Raw genomic sequence first — 16,753 nt, 5'->3', positions numbered from 1 at the left:
GGGTGGGGAAGATCCCCTGGAGGAGGGCATGGGAACCCACTCCAGTACTCTTTCCTGGAGAGTCCCATGGACAGAGGAGCCTGGCGTGCTACAGTCCATAGGGTTGCAAAGAGCTGGACGCAACTGAAGCGACTGAGCACACAACATGTGGCAGAGAACAGTGGGGGTTGGGGGAGGACCCAGTGAGGTGAGCCCCACACCTGCCCAACTTTCTTCTGAGAGGCAGGACAAAGCAGAACACAGTGGCTTCACTGAGCTAGCCAAGGCAGGCAGAGATGGCGTCAGGGAGGCTGAGGGGACTGGGACTTGCAGGCAGAGCCTCAGAGGGAAGGCAGCAGTGCAGAAAAGGATCTGGAGAAGCCCCCGGGGTCAGCCTGAGTCTGGTCAAATGCTCTGCTCTGTGTGCAGAATGAGATCCTGGGAGCCGAGCAGAGAACAGCTCCCAGCATCCACACAAGTCGGAAACACTTGATAGCCAATCACCAGGACCAAGAGGCCTCATGGACCCCAGGACATTGGCTGGAGATCAAAAAAGGCCACGTATTAGGTGAAGGTAAGCTTACACCTTAGGTGGAAGGGGCAGAGGCTGCTCTACATTATTGAAACGAGCAAAGACCAGGCTGGCCTCCAAGTCAGTACTGCTTGTCAGCACGAAAATTTCTTAAAAGAAGGTCAACGAACTCTGAGGTCTCAACCATTTTGCATTTACCGCCTCCAGCACCCAGTGAAACATTAATAGGCATGTGACCTATATGTGTGAGAAAAAGCAACCAATAGAAAGAGACCCAGAAACCACATAGATGATGCAACCAGCAGAGCTTCCCTTGTGGCTCAGCTGGTAAAAAATCTGCCTGCGATGAGTGAGATCTGGGTTCGATTCCTAGGTTGGGAAGGTCCCCTGGAGAAGGGAAACACTACGCACTCCAGTATTCTGGCCTGGAGAATTCCCTGGACAACAGTCCATGGGGTTGCAGAGAGTCAGACACCACTGAGCGACTTTCGCTTCGCTTTGCTTCATGAAGGGTGGCGCTAGTGGTAAAGAACCCATCTACCAATGCAGGATATGTAAGAAATGTGGGTTCGATGCCTAGATTGAGAAGATCCTCTGGAGAAGGAAATGGCAACTCCAGTATTCTTTCCTGGAGAATCCCATGGACAGAGGAGTCTGGTGGGCTATAGTTCATAGGGTCGCAAAGAGCTGGACATGACTGAAGTGACTTAACACACATGAGAACTATTCCAAGGATATAAGGGAAGCTTTGAACATAAAAGAGAAAGTATAATGTATAATGAATATGATCAAAAGAAAAAGAATGCTGAATCAAATGAAAATTCTAAAGATGAAAAAGATATATAAGATACAAACATTTAAAAACATACTGGATGGAGTTAACAGATTAGACGCTACAGAAGGAAAGATCAGTGAACTTGAAGACAGGACCACATAAGTCATCCAGAGCTCCAAGGCCTGGTGGGTCATGAATCCTGGGTTTTAACTGGATCCTAGGAGAAAGAGCCAACTACCTCCCTTGGGGTTTTGGTTCCCCAGACTCTCTGTTGGGCTTCCCTGGTGGCTCAGATGGTAAGAATCTGCCTGCAATGTGGGAAACCTGGGTTTGATCCCTGGTTTGGGCAGATCCCCTGGAGAAAGGAATGGTTACCCACTCCAATATTCTTGCCTAGAGAATTCCGTGGACAGAGGAGCCTGGCGGGCTATAGTTCATGGGATTGCAGAGTTGAACATGACTGAGCGACCTTCACTTGCACTCACAGCCTCTCTGTTGGGCCTCAACTGGTGCTCAGGCCTCCCTGTCTTATAACCATGGAATTCTGTCCTCTCTGTCCTGAAGCTCTGGAGCAAACCTCCCTTTCCTGAGCTGGGTGTAAGTTTTGGGGAGGATGTGGCCCGGCAGTGCTGTGCACAGCGCTCTTCCCTTCGTGAGGACCACAGCGCAGGCTGTGGCCAGCAGCCACCTCCCACCCCAGAACCCTGCTCTGAGCATCTTGTTATCCTGGGCCCCTCTTGCTCGTCCATCTGTTCCCACAAAAGCCAGCCTGTGTCTAGCCATTTTACCCTGAAATAAGATACTTTTTGATTTTGGGGAAGACTTTTGTTGCCCCGAGAAATGAAGTTAATGATTCTCAAAATAGCTTCTCTGCAAATAACCAACAGGCTCACTTGGCCCAAAATGAATCTGAAGGGGAATTCAAAAGCATCTCTTTTCCCAGAAAACAGATTTCTCATTGACACATTTTTCTCCTGTTGATTTTCACCCCCCTTGTTTCCAAAATGGAGCTTTTTTCCTCGATCTTCCCTGCCAGGAGCTGGGCTTCAGGGAGACAGCGTTGGCTTGCCAGCCTGTTCTCTGTGCCTCTGCTCTTTCCCTCTGAGGTCCCCTGACAATAGGGCTCTTATCAGACAGGCTCCTGTCCCGGGATACTCCTCTCCCTTCGGGGGTGGAGGGCATAGAGAAAGGCTGCTGGGCTGAACAAAGATGGGAGCTCTGGCCCCTGACGGCAGCCTGCCTGGGGAGCTTGGGAGGGCATAACGGGGTGGGCTAGAGACTGTCACTCCATCTTGGTGAATGGCTTTTGGAAGTGTGGCCATTCACCAGTTCTGTGATTTGCATCATTTGTCCTCTGAGAATGGAAATTTATTTCTCAAGCCATCCCTGTGCTTGGAACTCCAGGGCAAAGCCCATATCTGACCACAGGATTCAGATCACAGGATGACAGTCACACCAGGGAAGAAATCACCTTAAAATGTTTAACTGCTTCCCCCAACCAGTGCTACCCTGGAGACACACATACTTGAAGGTGTGAAGAAAGTGAAAAGACTCAGTACCCAGATTTGGGCCCAGGGATATTGTTCCAAGGTCAACTGCAGTTTCTTCCCTCTGGTGGCTATGAGATGCTGCCATTTAGAGGAACCCAGGCCTTGCCCCCTTCTGTTACCTCTCTCAGAGCAGGTTCAGCCCCCTTCAGAGGCACTGGAGGTCTCAAGATCCATGTTGAGTGAGGGTTCTTACAGCAAACCACCCATCCATCATCTATCTACCCAGCTATCCATCCACCCACCCACCCATCATTCATCCATCGTTCCATCCATCCATTCATAGGGGATCCACCCACCTATCCATCATCCATCCACCCACACATTTATTCATCCATCCATCCACACATCTTTCCATACATTTATCCAGCCATCTGTCCATCCATCCACCCATCCATCTGTCCATCTACTATCCATCCACCCATCCATCATCCATCCATCATCCATCTATCCATCCATTCACCTATTCATCATCTGTTCTTCATTTCTTTGTGCAACCTGACAAATGGGCCCCAAGAAGGAATGCCTGGGTGCACAGAAGGAGGGGTGCCCTGCGGGGCTGTGTTTGCTCCTCCTGCAGCCCTGGCCTTTGCTCTGCCTTGATCCATCTGGCCATTGCTGGTGGGTCAGGCTAAGGCCCTGGCTGGAAGCAGTGTGTGGGGCAGACACAGCTGAAGTGGAGGGCTGGCTGGTGGGGAGGTCTACTCTCAGAGGGGGGCAGATTTGGGGCTGGCCTTATAGGATGGGCTTCTCCTCCATCAAGAGGCCCTGGTGAGAGTTCATGGGCATGGGCGCTGGGGGCAGGGACATGTTGGGGTAAGAATACCTGGGGGCAGTTGCATTTGGAGGTGGGCACACCGGTAGGGTGCCATGCCTAGAGGTAGGCTCACCTGGAGGTGGACACACCTGAAGGCCACTATGATGGAGAGTAGAAACACACGGAGGCTGCCACACCTGGAGCAGGGCACACCTGGGGGCCATACCTAAAGGTCACCTTGTCCTGAGGTGGGCACACTTGGAGGAGGGCACAGCTGGAGACCAGCACTCTCACTGCAAGGCTGTCCTGGGTAGTTGGTGCCCTCTCTGAACTTGTTCTTTTCTGGAAAACAGGAACAGCAAGGGGACCTGCCCTGGGAGGGGTACAGGAGGATGGCACGAGGGGCTCTCCATCAGGGCTGGCGAGCCTCCCCACCAGCCACACCCTAACTCTTGAGTCCGTTCTCACCATCCCTCCCCAGCCCTCCGAGGCCTCTGTTCTCCCTGAGTGAAGCAGGCAGGCACAGAGGCTTAGAAAAGCACACAGATTTATTGCATATCAATCTCATGTATAAATTCATTGTAGCATCGGAAAGATTACATTTGGTATACAGTCCTAGTCTACAGCATCAACCTCAAAATCAGCTTCTCCTAGGCTTCAGCTTAAAGACATTTCTCTACACACGTACATTTGTCTTTATCACGAGCATCATCAAAATGAAATCTGCAGAGTTACTCTCTGAATGATTCCTACACTTGGTGTCTTTTCCTTTCCTTCTCCCACAGCGATTTCCATGTTAAGAACTGCGTCTTCCATGTGGGCAGTTCAAGACTCCTAGTCTCGAGGACGCAGACTCTAATCACATATTTAATAAGTGCATCTATGGGATTTTCCTTTTCGTAAAAATTTCACGAACAGACACAATAATGACTACACACGAGCCATGCAGTTTACTTAGAACGGAAGCAAATTTACAATCGGGGGACGTGGGACATACACCAGCCTCCTTCTCAATGGTTTTTTTAAAAAAAACATTATGGAGAAAAACCAGACATTTACACTTGACTTCTTTTCAACACTATACAGCTCTAAAAGAAAAAAAAAAAAAAAAGAAAAAAAAAACCGGATCATAATGTAACGATGGCGAAGGATGACATGGACGCACAGGTTTGGAGTGTCACCAGCGTACGCGTATGGATGCCCTCAGTCCCGTGTGGACACGGGGCTCAGCTTCCCTCATTTGGAGGAGAACGAGGAAGAGAGGTGTGCGGAAAGGAGCCTTCAGGATAACTTTGTTCATGAGTGAATTGCACATCTGGAAACATAAGCTGCCTTTTCATTCTATCTTCTCTTACTTTTTTTTTTCCCCCACAAGTGGTAATACGAATACGTGACAGAAAAGAAGGAAGACATAAACACTGGAATGGCAGGAGGAGAGGGACGCTCCTTGGCATCTCGTGAGGACGTCTTAGTCACAGTATCACGCATCGCTACAGAGACATTCATGGCTTTTGAGACCCGGCTGACCTCCACCGACCAGGAGCAGTTATGTCCCCGCGTCCCCAGCCGGGAGGGGAGCGAGGTGCCCGGCTCCCCGTCCATTCCCCGCCACCGCCCCAGGCAGCAGTGCAGGGTGCTCTCTGGGGGTGCTGCCCCTGCCCCTCCCAGGACAGCACGGTGAGTAAGCTCAGTAGATTTCAGTCACTTGGGCAGTAGTGGGGGGGGCGGGGGTGGGGCCCGGGGTGCCACAATCCAGTGCTTTGAGGCTTCGGGGCTAACACAAGGGATGTGTATTCAGGCAAGTGCTTTGCGAATGTTCACTGAGGAAGCAGCCAGGACGCAGGACAAGGGCCCTCAGGGTTTCCAGGGCCAATCAGTGTCTGGGTGGACTGGCCGTACTCTTGGCATTGTATGGGAAGGCCACTAGGGCTGGGCAGTCTCTCAGGCCCACCCCAGTCACTTATCCCCACCCCAGGGTTCCAGGTGGGATGCAGAAATGCATGCCTCTGGGTTCCAACTAGAGGCTTCTGGGTCTCCCTTATGAAGGGCTGGCTGGCCAAAGGGTCAGCAGTCCTGGGGTCCTACCCGCTTGTCCTGGGAATGAAAGAGTTGGGCCCAAGGTGGGGGTTGGGGTCTGAGGGGCAGAAGAGGGAAGAGTGAGGAGACCTCCTTCCAAATTTCCACTTGGGGGTGAGTCAGCAGCCCAAAGAGGGAAGTGGATGAGGCTGGAGTGAAGGGCCCTGGCCCCAGCACGCTAGCCCAGTGGGGTTCCTAGTTTACAGCCCTGACTCTGGCCACCAGCCCACAGATGCATTGGTTGGCCAGCCAGCCACCAGCTGCATCCGTGCCATGAAGCTGGGCTCTCGGAATTCTCCAGCCTGAGCTCCCAGACCCTCCAGGGCGTCCCCCTGGGTCTGAGCAGGTGGCTGGTGCTGGAGCCTTGGGGGCAGAGAAGACCTGGGGAGGGGCAGCTGACTGTGGTTGGGACAATGCTCAACTTTGAAGCCAGGCTTCATGGACCCACCAGACGTAGGAAATAAGTGCTCTTTTTATCTGAGGGTCGGAGGACAGAACCCTCCCCGCCACTGAATCTGCCAAATGCTCAGGCTGGAGGAGAAACTGGGCTTACTCTAATTGTTTTCAAGAGGGACAAAAAACAGGACTTAAAATGTGCAGTCAGGGTTCTTGGGGATGGGGAAGGAAAGAAGGAAGAGTCAGAGTTTAAGAAGATCAGCTACAGAGACCCAACCGTGACTGTCACAGAGAGACCAGAGGTGAACGGAAGGGCTGGGCTGCAGGGAACAGACACTCAGGCCTCCACCTGCCCAAACATCCTGCTTTGGACAGAGAGAGTCAAATCGCAAAAAAAAGCACACACCTTATTGTTTAGCAGAAGAAATCATATAATTTGGGTTTACAGAAATGGGGAGGTGGTATCTGAGGTTGACTTTTCAAAGGGGTCCCATCTCAACCGAGGGAGAGTTGGAAGTTGCGACACACCAGGAGGGTCCACTGCGGGGGTGGGATGAAGGAAGCTTCTGAGGTGGTGCGAGCAGCCGTGTCTGTAAATCCCTGTGGGTGCGGCTGCAGGCGGCTCCTCTGCCAGCAGCTTCTCTGACCGCCCTGGGGGCCACGTTCCAGCCTGTTCCCACGTGGAAGGCGCTCTGAGTGGTACCTTGACCGGATCCGGGAAAGGCCAAATCCTTTCGCTAGGATCTGCAGGTCTGTGCGCCCTTGGGGATCCCCATCCACAGGTCCCCACTGTGAAGCCGAACCCCCAGTGCCCAGGCGGACGATTGTCTTGGCCTGGAGCGGCTGGACGGTTGGCCACTCCATGACCGTTTGTATTTTCACACATTTCTTAGGGCAACTTGGGCGGGTTTTTTTCCTCTTCTTCTTGGGATGCTAGTCTTCGTTTTTCTTCCAAACAATAAAAGAAATAAATAGAGCACTTGTCTTAAATGCAACTGAAACTCAAATTTAACAAAAACACATGATTGTCTGGAAAACGGGCAGCAGGATTCGTTGGGGGGTGGGGGACGTGGGGTATTTGGCACATTAAAAATCGCCCCACTCCCTGGTTATTGATCACACAACACACAACCTTATTACACGGTTTTGGTCCTTCACTAGATACTTATATTAACATTATTTCTTCACAATAAGAATGTCTAATGCCAAAAATACTGTTAAGGAAGAAATAAAATAAGAAAAGAAATGAATTAGAAAAAATTACAAGTTATATACAGATTAAGGTCAATTCCATCAGGGAAAAAAAAACAACAACAATTATTTGAAATTGGCCCCTATGGGAATAATTTAAAGCCCATCGAGTGGAGAGCAGCCTGGTCCTGGGAGGTGCCGTCCGTCCCCTCAGGGCTGTGCTGTCTTAGCTCTTTGTGGAGGTCACACCTGGACTCCCGTCCTTCTGGAGCCGGGTCCCGCCCGCCAAGAACCCACACAAAGAGCGAAGTGGCAGTTGTGTCCTGGGGTCTCAGGTGAGCATGGAGCTTGGCAGCCTGGAGCAGAGGAGCCTTGGAGTGCACCCCACGGCAGCCCCTATGGGGGGTGCCCACTCCCTTCCTCTTGTCCATCCGCAGGGGTGGGGTGGGTGGGTGCTGGAGATCCCAAGATGATGGCGGGCCCCGCCTTCTGCAGAATGGTGGGGGGGTGGGCGGAGGGGCTTGGCCACTTCTGCGCTGGGGACCAAGTCCCTGCTCCGACCTCCCTCTGGGTGGGGGACGCGGGCATGAATCCCATGTCACACAATGACAGGCACATCTCTGAGTCCCAGCCTTGGGCCAGCCCAGGACATTGTATCTGATTCCAGGCACAGTCTCAAACTGCTCCCGGGAGTGGGCTCCGCCCCTCGGTTCTGGGGGCGGGGTGCCCAGAATCACCTTGGCTTTACAAACACAGTCAGGGATAGAAAATCTCTCCATTATCTACAGTATAAAGAACACCCCCAAACGCAGGGCTGGGTCCCAGGCAGGTTTGGGTTTGCAAAGAAGCTGAGATTTCAAAGCAATGCAAAATTACTTTTAAAAAACAATTTGCAAGTCACTTTGTGATTTTTTTTTTAAAAAATACTGTCTATTTTTAAAACCACATGCTTAAATAGACTCTGTCGTCAATAAGATTACCAAAAGGATCATTCTTGTCATTTTCTTTATAAAAATTGTCAGGGCGATTCCCTCCTTAGAGCACGCCCAGATGTCCATTCCCTCCCTAGATGCCACACGGCGCCTGGGAGAGGCCCACCAGCCTCGGTGTGGGGTTCAAACCCCGTCCTTGCCCATGGGGTTGACTCTGTGAGGCAGCCCCCAGTGCTGTGCCCGGATAGAGTGAGCTGTACCAACTGAAGGCTGTTCTCAAGACTGATGCTTGGAGCCAGTGAAACCCTATGATGGCTCCAAGGAGGCCGGGTTCTGAGTTTTCATTGCAAAAGTCAGAGTTGGACCATGGAGAGGGGAACAGATGTGGAGGAGTGGTCAGATACAGGTGACAAGGAGGGGTCTCCTCGGCCCCAGGCCGCACAGGCTCCCAAGGCCCTTGCCTCCGTCTTCTGCCATGGAGATTTCTGTTGGGAAGTCGGGGGCCCTGGTGGCCTCACTTGGACTCTGACCCCAGCCCCTCTCAGGCCAGTCAGAGGTGGTTGATGGGGTTAAAGGCTCCAGACTCTGGCGTGGCTCCCGCGATGTTCAGCCAAGCGTCCAGAGGGCCCTGGGAAGAGGCGTGGAGAGGAGTGTCCTCGGAAAGGGACAGCATCATTGCATACGCCTGGATGGAGGGGAGGGCACACACAGGAGTGCAGGTGAGTGGTGTGGGGTGGGTCCTGTAGACCCCAGGCCAGCCCATGCCCTCCCGGCCTCCCACCCCCTCCCACTGACCTCAGACCCAGAGGTGAGGCGGGGGCAAAGGTGTTGGGGGCTGGCCTGCAGAGGAGGCATCTTTGCAGAGGGCCACTAAAACCCTCAGCCTCTCTGGGGCACATCCGCCCTCGCAGGTGCCCCTACATCCCTGGTGATCAGCATGGATTCACAGGCAAGCATGCTTTTCAGGGGGACCAGGGTGCTGGTGGTTACTGCTGAGACCCCATCAAGGAGGCGCAGGCCCTGCCTGGTGGGCCCTGTCCAGTGTGGATGACCGTGGTGGTGGCACAGAGCCATTTCAGGGACGTGGTGTGCAGCATTTCTGAGCTGAGAGCAGATGTGCCTCTGGCCCAGAGCCCAGCTTGGCCCCCAGAGCACGAGTGGATGGGACCCAGGGCCGCTCAGAGCAGGTGGGGTGGGGTGTGTCCACCCAATTTCACACTCTGGACAGGATTAGTAAAGAGACGAAGACAGACACGCAGACGGTTTTTGCTCAGACTTGGGTGAGCTGCGGAGAGCTGAGTGGAACCCCAAGTCCCCCAAGCTGAAAATAAGCAGGGTCCTGCAGCCCCTAGGCTGAGGGTGAGTCATGCCGGCCAGCCTGTGCCCTGCTGACTCGCCATAGTTGCAGCTTGGAGCCCGTGACCCCGACGGGGGAGCGTCCCTCGAGAGGACCCTGGGCTACCATCACTCCTGCTTGGGCAGAGGCAGAGGGAGGCCAGTGCAGCCACGAGGGCACTGCCAGTGGATACCACCCTCCGGGTATATGAGGGCCAGGACCCTCATGTCCAGGATCACTGAGGGACTGGGGGAGCGCCCTTGTGAGGGTCTGGCTCTCGTTCATCTGCTCTCAACCTCTCCCCACCCTTGCTTTCATGGAAAGGGAATCATTTGGGGGTCTCTCTAGCCAAAGCAATGGGCATGGGAGGGCTGGAGTCCTGGGTGTCCCCCATGCAGACATGGGACGGCCACAGAGAGAAGGGAGGTGGTCCCTGGTCGGGGAGGCACAGCTGGGGCCTGCCATCCAGCCTGGGGAAGGTCGGGGGCAGGCTCTGGTAGGTACCTACCTGGTTCTTAGCCTGCCTGTACAGGGTCTGTTTTAAAGTCTCAGAATCTAAGGTAGAATTAAGCACATCTTTAACTTCAAACGTTTCCTCAGCTGTTCTGCGGAGATCCAGCCCCTTCCCAAAAGTCGGCATCGGCTCCAAAGCTAAGAGACCGCCTGGTGGCTCCTCAACACACCTGCACCAATGACCGGAGAGGGGCCTGCTGTCAGCCTGTCTGGCCTCGGCCGCCTCTCTGAAGCCCCATGGCCAGCTCCGTGCCTGCATGCACACCACAGCGTCTCCACGAGCCACATGCACAGGAGACAGACACACGGACACATGGACACGTGGACAGAAGCCACACAGATACAGGAAAGTGATGGAGGACACAGGAGGTCCGTGCGTGCACACACACTGCGAGCACAGGCAGGGCGCCGGGTCCCTGGGCACAGAGCACAGGCTGGGAGCAGGGCAGAGGTCTTGGTTCCCGAAATCTGGGTTGTTCTGGGGGGCCCACTCTCAGGGTCCAGAGTGGGAGGAAGTGGGCCATCTCCGAAGGGCCCGCAGGATCTGCCAGCCACCCCCAGGAGGACCTTGAATGCTGGTGGCATCACCGGTGCTGAATGTAGGCGGTGAGCAGTGGGGACACAGCAGGAGAGGCTCTCCTCTGCCAGCTTTCAAAATCATTGGTGCTCAACCCCACCCACAGCCTGTTGAAGACAGACGTCACTACTCCTGGTTCTGCGGGGCTGGAGATCACCCACGGGTCCCTGATCAGCTCCTTCTCAGCCTTTGCCTGCCTTGCTCTGCTTCTGGACTGGGTGAAGCATGTGTGCGCATGCACATGTATACACAGATGTGTATAAACATGCACCTTCATGTGTGTACATGTATACACATGTGGCCACACGGGCGAGGGTGTGCATACAGTTGCACATGTGGTGTTCACACATGTATGTGCAAATGTGCCCACAGTGTGTATGTGTGCACATGTATACACATGTGCCCACACGGGCGAGGGTGTGCACACAGTTGCACATGTGGTGTTCACATATGTACGCACGCACACACTTGCCTGTGTGTACACGTGCACATGTCCACATGTGTACATGTATGTACATGTGCATTGTGTGCATGTGTGTGCAGGTATGTGTGCATGTGTGTGTGAGTTTGGGGCCCGGTCTCACCCTGACCTGTGCACAGAAGTCCTTGCAGTGGAAACACCTACTGGGAAGGAGAGAACCCCGCTGGCAGGGTGGACGGTGTGGGAGTGAGGTCACCCCCTCGGTGCTTGCCCATCTCCCTGCCCGGGGCCCAAGCACTTGGGGCCCACAGAGGGCAGGTGCCCACCTTCGGGTGTGGTCAAAGCCCACGGCCAGGGAGGTGGGTGGCTCCTCATCCTCATCGTCCTCATAGGCACCTTGAGGCTCGGGTGTGGGGGATGCGGTGTCGTCCTGTGACTTCCCTGCCAGGCTGTCATCATCCTCCTCCAGCTCCTCCTCCTCCTCCTCCTCCACGTCCTCTGGCTTCCTGATGGCCAGGCCCGGGCACTGGGAGGTGCCATCTAGGTCCTGGACTTCCGGCCTGAAATGACACAGGGGGAGCTGACCACAGATGTCCTGAGGCAGCAACTTGGTTCCAGTGGCTCTGGCCCCCTGCCATCCCTGATGCCCCCAGCCCCCTCCGATGGCAGCCTGCCCTTCTCTATCACTAGACCCTCAGAGCTGGGGTTCTGCGCGGCCCGTCTCCGTCCTCGGCCGCTGTTTCAAGTGATTAAAAAATGGAAGGGCACCTGCCCAGGACCAGGATGAAGCTGGGCAGGAACTGCTGGGTAGCAGGCTCCTGTCATGCTGGCGTAGACACGGGACACTCAGGGATTCGGGAAGGGCGCTACGCTGGCCTGGAGGGCAAGGGGTCCTGGGAGCTGGTACTGGGCTTGGGCCCTGCACAAGGGGTATCCCTGGGGAGGCTCGGAGTGTGGGAGGTGTGCGGCCCCACCCTGATGAGTGCCTGCTCTTCCCCACCTGCCACGAGGGCACGAGGACTGGGCGGCCCTCCACAGATGGAGTATCTCGGACCTGGGGCTCTGGGCCATGTGGACTGGGCTGTTGTCGGCGACGGAAACCCTCCAGGGCGAGTGTGTTTCTGAGACTGGGCTGTCTCTCCTGCAGCTCAGGCTCCTCCCCTCATCCCCAGGGGTCCTTGCAGCTGGGGGCCTTTCCCATTCTGGTCCTCATTATTGAAAAGAGAAAGCGAGCGGTGAGGAAGAGGGTGCCCATTACTTTGAGAAAAATGACAACAGCGTTGTTCGGTTCATCTGCAAGTTCATGACCAGGTGCCGTGGCCACACATGGGCTGGGCCCAAGGCCACCTGGGCAGGTGTCCCGCACGTGGGTGGAGGTGGATGGGGAGCAAGGCACATGCTTTGTGAACTGGAGTTCTGAGCCCCCGGACTCAACCCCTTCTGGACCTCACACAGCCCATGGGAGTCCATCCCCTGCTGTCGGGAGAGACTCAGGGTCCTGCTTGGGGCACTAAGGCAAGAGGGATGTCTTCTCCAAGTGGTCACCATCTCCAAATACAGAGCTGAGTGGATGGGCTGGGAAGCTCCAGGTGGTTCAGTTCTTGGCCACCCCCCCCCGCCCCCACCTCGTCTTCACTTCTCATCTTTCCACCGTAGAGTATACAGTTGCTGACAGCTGACCTATTCTCCAGGACAGGCAGGACCCTAATGTGTCTCCCTTGATGTTGGGCATCAGGTTCACGTCTGTCCACCAGTGGTGAGGACCCCAGATCCAGGTCCTGCCTCCCTCCATGGGTCTTGGCAGGTCCCCTTGGGCGGGGTTTGTCATCTCAGAACCCACGCCCTCCGGGGGAATGTGAGAACAGTCCCCACCCTGAGTGCCGATGGACAGCACAGGTGGGGAGCTTGGGACAGCGTAAAGCCCTGAGTGTCATTTAATTGAACCTGAGTCTCTGTGCGTTTATATACAAGCCCTTCTCTGTGGGAGCAGCGACCATGAATGAGCACTTTGTCCTGGCACCGTGCCTCGCCCTGCACAGAAATCTGCTCATTGGTGGGAGGCCTGCGTCAAACACCAGCGCTCGTTGAGGGTGGGGGATGGATACAGCGGGGACAGAGAGGGGAGTCTGGCTGGAGACAGCTTCAGACAGAGAGGAAACCAGAACGAGTAGCCAGGCCTCCAAACAGCTGCCTGGGTGCAGAATGTCCCCAGGGCCAGCCTAACACAGCACATGGCTATGGCTCAAACAGCAGGGATCGTCCCTCTCCCCTCCAGTAGATTCGTTGTTGTTCAGTTGCTCAGTTGTGTCAGATTCTTTGTGACGCTGTGGACTGCAACACATCAGGATTCCCTGTCTTTCACCATCTTCCAGAGACTGCTCAAACTCATGTCCTTTGAATCAGTAATGCCATCCAAACATCTTGTCCTCTGTTGTCCCCTTCTCCTGCCTTCGATCTTTCCCAGCATCAGAGTCTTTTTCAGTGAGTCAGCTCTTTGCATTAGGAGGCCAAATTATTGGAGCTTCAGCTTCAGCAACAGTCCTTCCAATGAATATTCATGGTTGATTTCCTTTCGGATTGACTGCTTTGATCTCCTTACTGTCCCACAGTGTCTCAAGAGTCTTCTCCAACACCACAGTTCAAAAGCATCAATTCTTCGGTGCTCAGCCTGTTTTATGGTCCAACTCTCAGATCTGTACATGACTACTGGAAAAACCATGGTTTCAACTAGACAGATCTTTGTCAGCAGAGAGATGTCTCTGATTTTAAGTACGCCGTTTAGGTTTGTCATTGCTTTTCTTCCAAGGAGTAGGCATGTTTCAATTTCATGGCTGCAGTCACCATCCACAGTGATTTTGGAGCACAAGAAACTAAAATCTGTCACTGTTTCCATTGTTTCCCCACCTGTTCACCATTAAGTGATGGGACCAGATGCCATGATCTTCATTTTTTTGAATGTTGAGTTTTAAGCCAGCTTTTTCACTCTCCTCTTTCACCTTAATCAAGAGTCTCTTTAATTCCTCTTTGCTCTCTGCCATAAGGGTAGTGTCATCTGCATATTTGAAGTTATTGATATTTCTCCTGGCAATCTTGATTCCAGCTTGTGCTTCATCCAGCCTGGCATTTTGCATGATGTACTTTCCATATAAGTTAAATAAGCAGGGTGACAATATATAGCCATGACATACCTCTTTCCCAATTCGGAACTAGTTCATCGTTCCATGTCTGGTTCTACCTGTTGCTTCTTAACCTGCATACAGATTTCTCAGGAGGCAGGTAAGGTGGTCTGGTATTTTCAACTCCTGAAAAATTTTTTCACAGTTTGTTGTGATCCGCACAGTCAAAGGCTTCAGCAGAGTCAATGAAGCAGAAGTATATGTTTTCCTAGAATTCTCTTGCTTTTTCTATGATCCAACGGATGTTGGCAATTTGATCTCTGGTTCCTCTACCTTTTCTAAATCTAGCTTGTACATCTGGAAGTTCGTGGTTCACATACTGTTGAAGCCTAGCTTGAAGGATTTTGAGCATTACTTTGCTAGCATGTGAGATGAGTGCAATTATATGGTAGTTTGAGCATTCTTTGGCATTGCCCTTCTTTGAGATTGGAATGAAAACTGACCTTTTACAGTTCCGTGGCCACTGCTGAGTTTTCCAAATTTGCTGGCATATTGAGTGCAGCACTTTAACAGCATCATCTTTTAGGACTTGAAATAGGTCAACTGGAATTCCATCACCTCCACTAGCTTTGTTTGTAGCAGTGCTTCCTAAGGCCCATTTGACTTCACATTCCAGGATGTCTGGCTCTAGGTGAGTGCTCACACCATCGTGGTTATCTGGGTCACTAAGATCCTTTTTGTTCAGTTCTTCTGTGTGCTCTTGCCACCTCTTCTTAATATCTTCTACTTCTGTTAGGTTCATACTGTTTCTATCCTTTATTGTTCCTGTCTTTGCATGAAATGTTACCTTGGTATCTCTAATTTTCTTGAAGAGATCTCTAGTCTTTCCCATTCTATTGTTTCCCTCTATTTCTTTGCCTTGTTCACTTAAAAACACATTCTTATCTCTCCTTGCTATTCTCTGGAACTCTGCATTCACATGGATATATCTTTCCTTTTCTCCTTTGCCTTCAGCTTCTCTTCTTTTCTCAGCTACCTGTAAGGCCTCAGATTTTGGCTTTTTGCATTTCTTTTTCTTGGGGATGGTTTTGATTACTGCTTCCTGTACAATGTCACAAACCTCCATCCATAGTTCTTCAGGCACTCTGTCTATCAGACCTAATCCCTTGAATCTATTTATCACTTCCACTGTATAATCGTAAGGGATTTGATTTAGGTCATACTTGAATGGCCCTAGTTGTTTTCCCTGTGTTTTTCAATTTAAGTCTGAATTTGGCAATAAGGAGTTCATGATCTGAGGCACAGTCAGCTCCTGGTCTTGTTTTTGCTGACTGTACAGAGCTTCTCCATCTTTGGCTGCAAAGAGTATAATCAGTGTGATTTTGGTTTGACCATCTGGTGATGTCATGTGTCAGAAGAGGGTGTTTGCTATGACCAGGGCATTCTCTTGGCAAAACTGTTAGCCTTTGCCCTGCTTCATTTTGTACTCCAAGGCCAAACTTGCCTATTACTCCAGGTATCTCTTGACTTCATACTTTTGCATTCCAGTCCCCTATAATGAAGGACATCTTTTTCTTGGTGTTAGTTCTAGAAGGTCTTGTAGGTCATCATAGAACTGTTCAACTTCAGCTTTTTCAGCATTAGTGACTGGGGCACAGACTTGGATTACTATGATATTGAATGGTTTGCCTTGGATATGAACAGAGATCATTCTGTCGTTTTTGAGATTGCACCCAAGCACTAAATTTTGGACTCTTTTGTTGACTATGAGGGCTACTTAATTTCTTCTAAGGGATTCTTGCCCACAGGAGTAGATATAATGGTCATTTGAATTAAATTCACCCATTCCGGTTCATTTTAGTTGACTGATTCCTAAAATGTCAGTGTTCACTCTTGCCATCTCCTGCTTGACCACTCCAATTTACCTTGATTCATGGACCTAACATGCCAGGTTCCTATGCAATATTGTTCTTTACAGCATCCGACTTTACTTCCATCACCAGTCATATCCACAACTGAAAGTGTTTTCACTTTGGCTCTGTCTCTTCATTCTTTCTGGAGTTATTTCTCCACTCTTCTCCAGGAGCACATTGGGCACCTACTGACCTGGGGAGTTCATCTTTCCTATCTTTTTGCCTTTTCATGCGGTTCATGGGCTTCTAAAGCAACAACACCGACGTGGTTTGCCTTTCCCTTCTCCAGTGGACTGTTTTGTTAGGACTCTCCACCATGACCCGTCTGTCTTGGGTGGCCCTACACAGCATGGCTCATAGTTTCATTGAGTTAGGCAAAGCTGTGGTCCATGTGATCAGTTTGGTTAGTTTTCTGTGACTGTGGTTTTCATTCTGTCTGCCCTCTGATGGATGAGGATAAGAGGCTTGTGGAACCTTCCTGATGGGAGGGATTGGCTGTGGGGAAAACTGGGTCTTGTTCTGGTGGCAAGGCCATGCTCAGTAAGTCTTTAATCCAATTTTCTGCTGATGGATGGGGCTGTGTTCCCTCCTTGTACTTTGGCCCGAGGCCAAACTCTGGTAGGGGTAATAGTGGCTATGGCAACCTCCTTCAAAAGGACCTATACCAGCATTCCAGGGCTCCTTGGACGGTT

The 16,753-nt window shown here is 52.2% G+C and overlaps 1 protein-coding gene and 1 long non-coding RNA gene across 7 annotated transcripts in view; one reads left to right on the top strand and one right to left on the bottom strand.

Moving 5' to 3' along the window:
- Positions 1–430: 430 nt before the first annotated feature.
- Positions 431–5,182, top strand: LOC147356524 (uncharacterized). Its single transcript, XR_015142765.1, has 2 exons — positions 431–553; positions 4,966–5,182. It is a non-coding gene; the product is annotated as an uncharacterized LOC147356524 (long non-coding RNA).
- Positions 5,183–8,241: 3,059 nt separating this feature from the next.
- The window catches only part of PRDM16 (PR/SET domain 16), a 336,220-nt gene continuing 327,708 nt past the window's right edge, over positions 8,242–16,753 (bottom strand). For 4 of the 6 annotated variants that reach the window (XM_086342572.1, XM_086342573.1, XM_086342576.1 and 1 more), the window contains 3 exons: positions 11,359–11,592; positions 10,030–10,204; positions 8,242–8,870 (listed from right to left, as the gene is read on the bottom strand). In XM_086342572.1, coding sequence (XP_086198698.1) covers positions 8,736–8,870; positions 10,030–10,204; positions 11,359–11,592 — 544 coding nt within the window. In that variant the 3' untranslated portion in view covers positions 8,242–8,735. The remainder of the gene's footprint in view (positions 8,871–10,029; positions 10,205–11,358; positions 11,593–16,753) is intronic. The other 2 variants (XM_086342574.1, XM_086342575.1) reach the window with 1 other exon arrangement.

The sequence above is a fragment of the Bos grunniens genome, chromosome 16 (assembly GCF_055505025.1).
Source record: "Bos grunniens cultivar Pamir isolate PY7600 chromosome 16, Bosgru_T2T1.0, whole genome shotgun sequence".
Classification (NCBI taxonomy): Eukaryota; Metazoa; Chordata; class Mammalia; order Artiodactyla; family Bovidae; genus Bos; species Bos grunniens.
The sequence above is the reverse complement of the archived record's forward strand: the minus strand, read 5'-3'. Positions and strand labels throughout refer to the sequence as shown.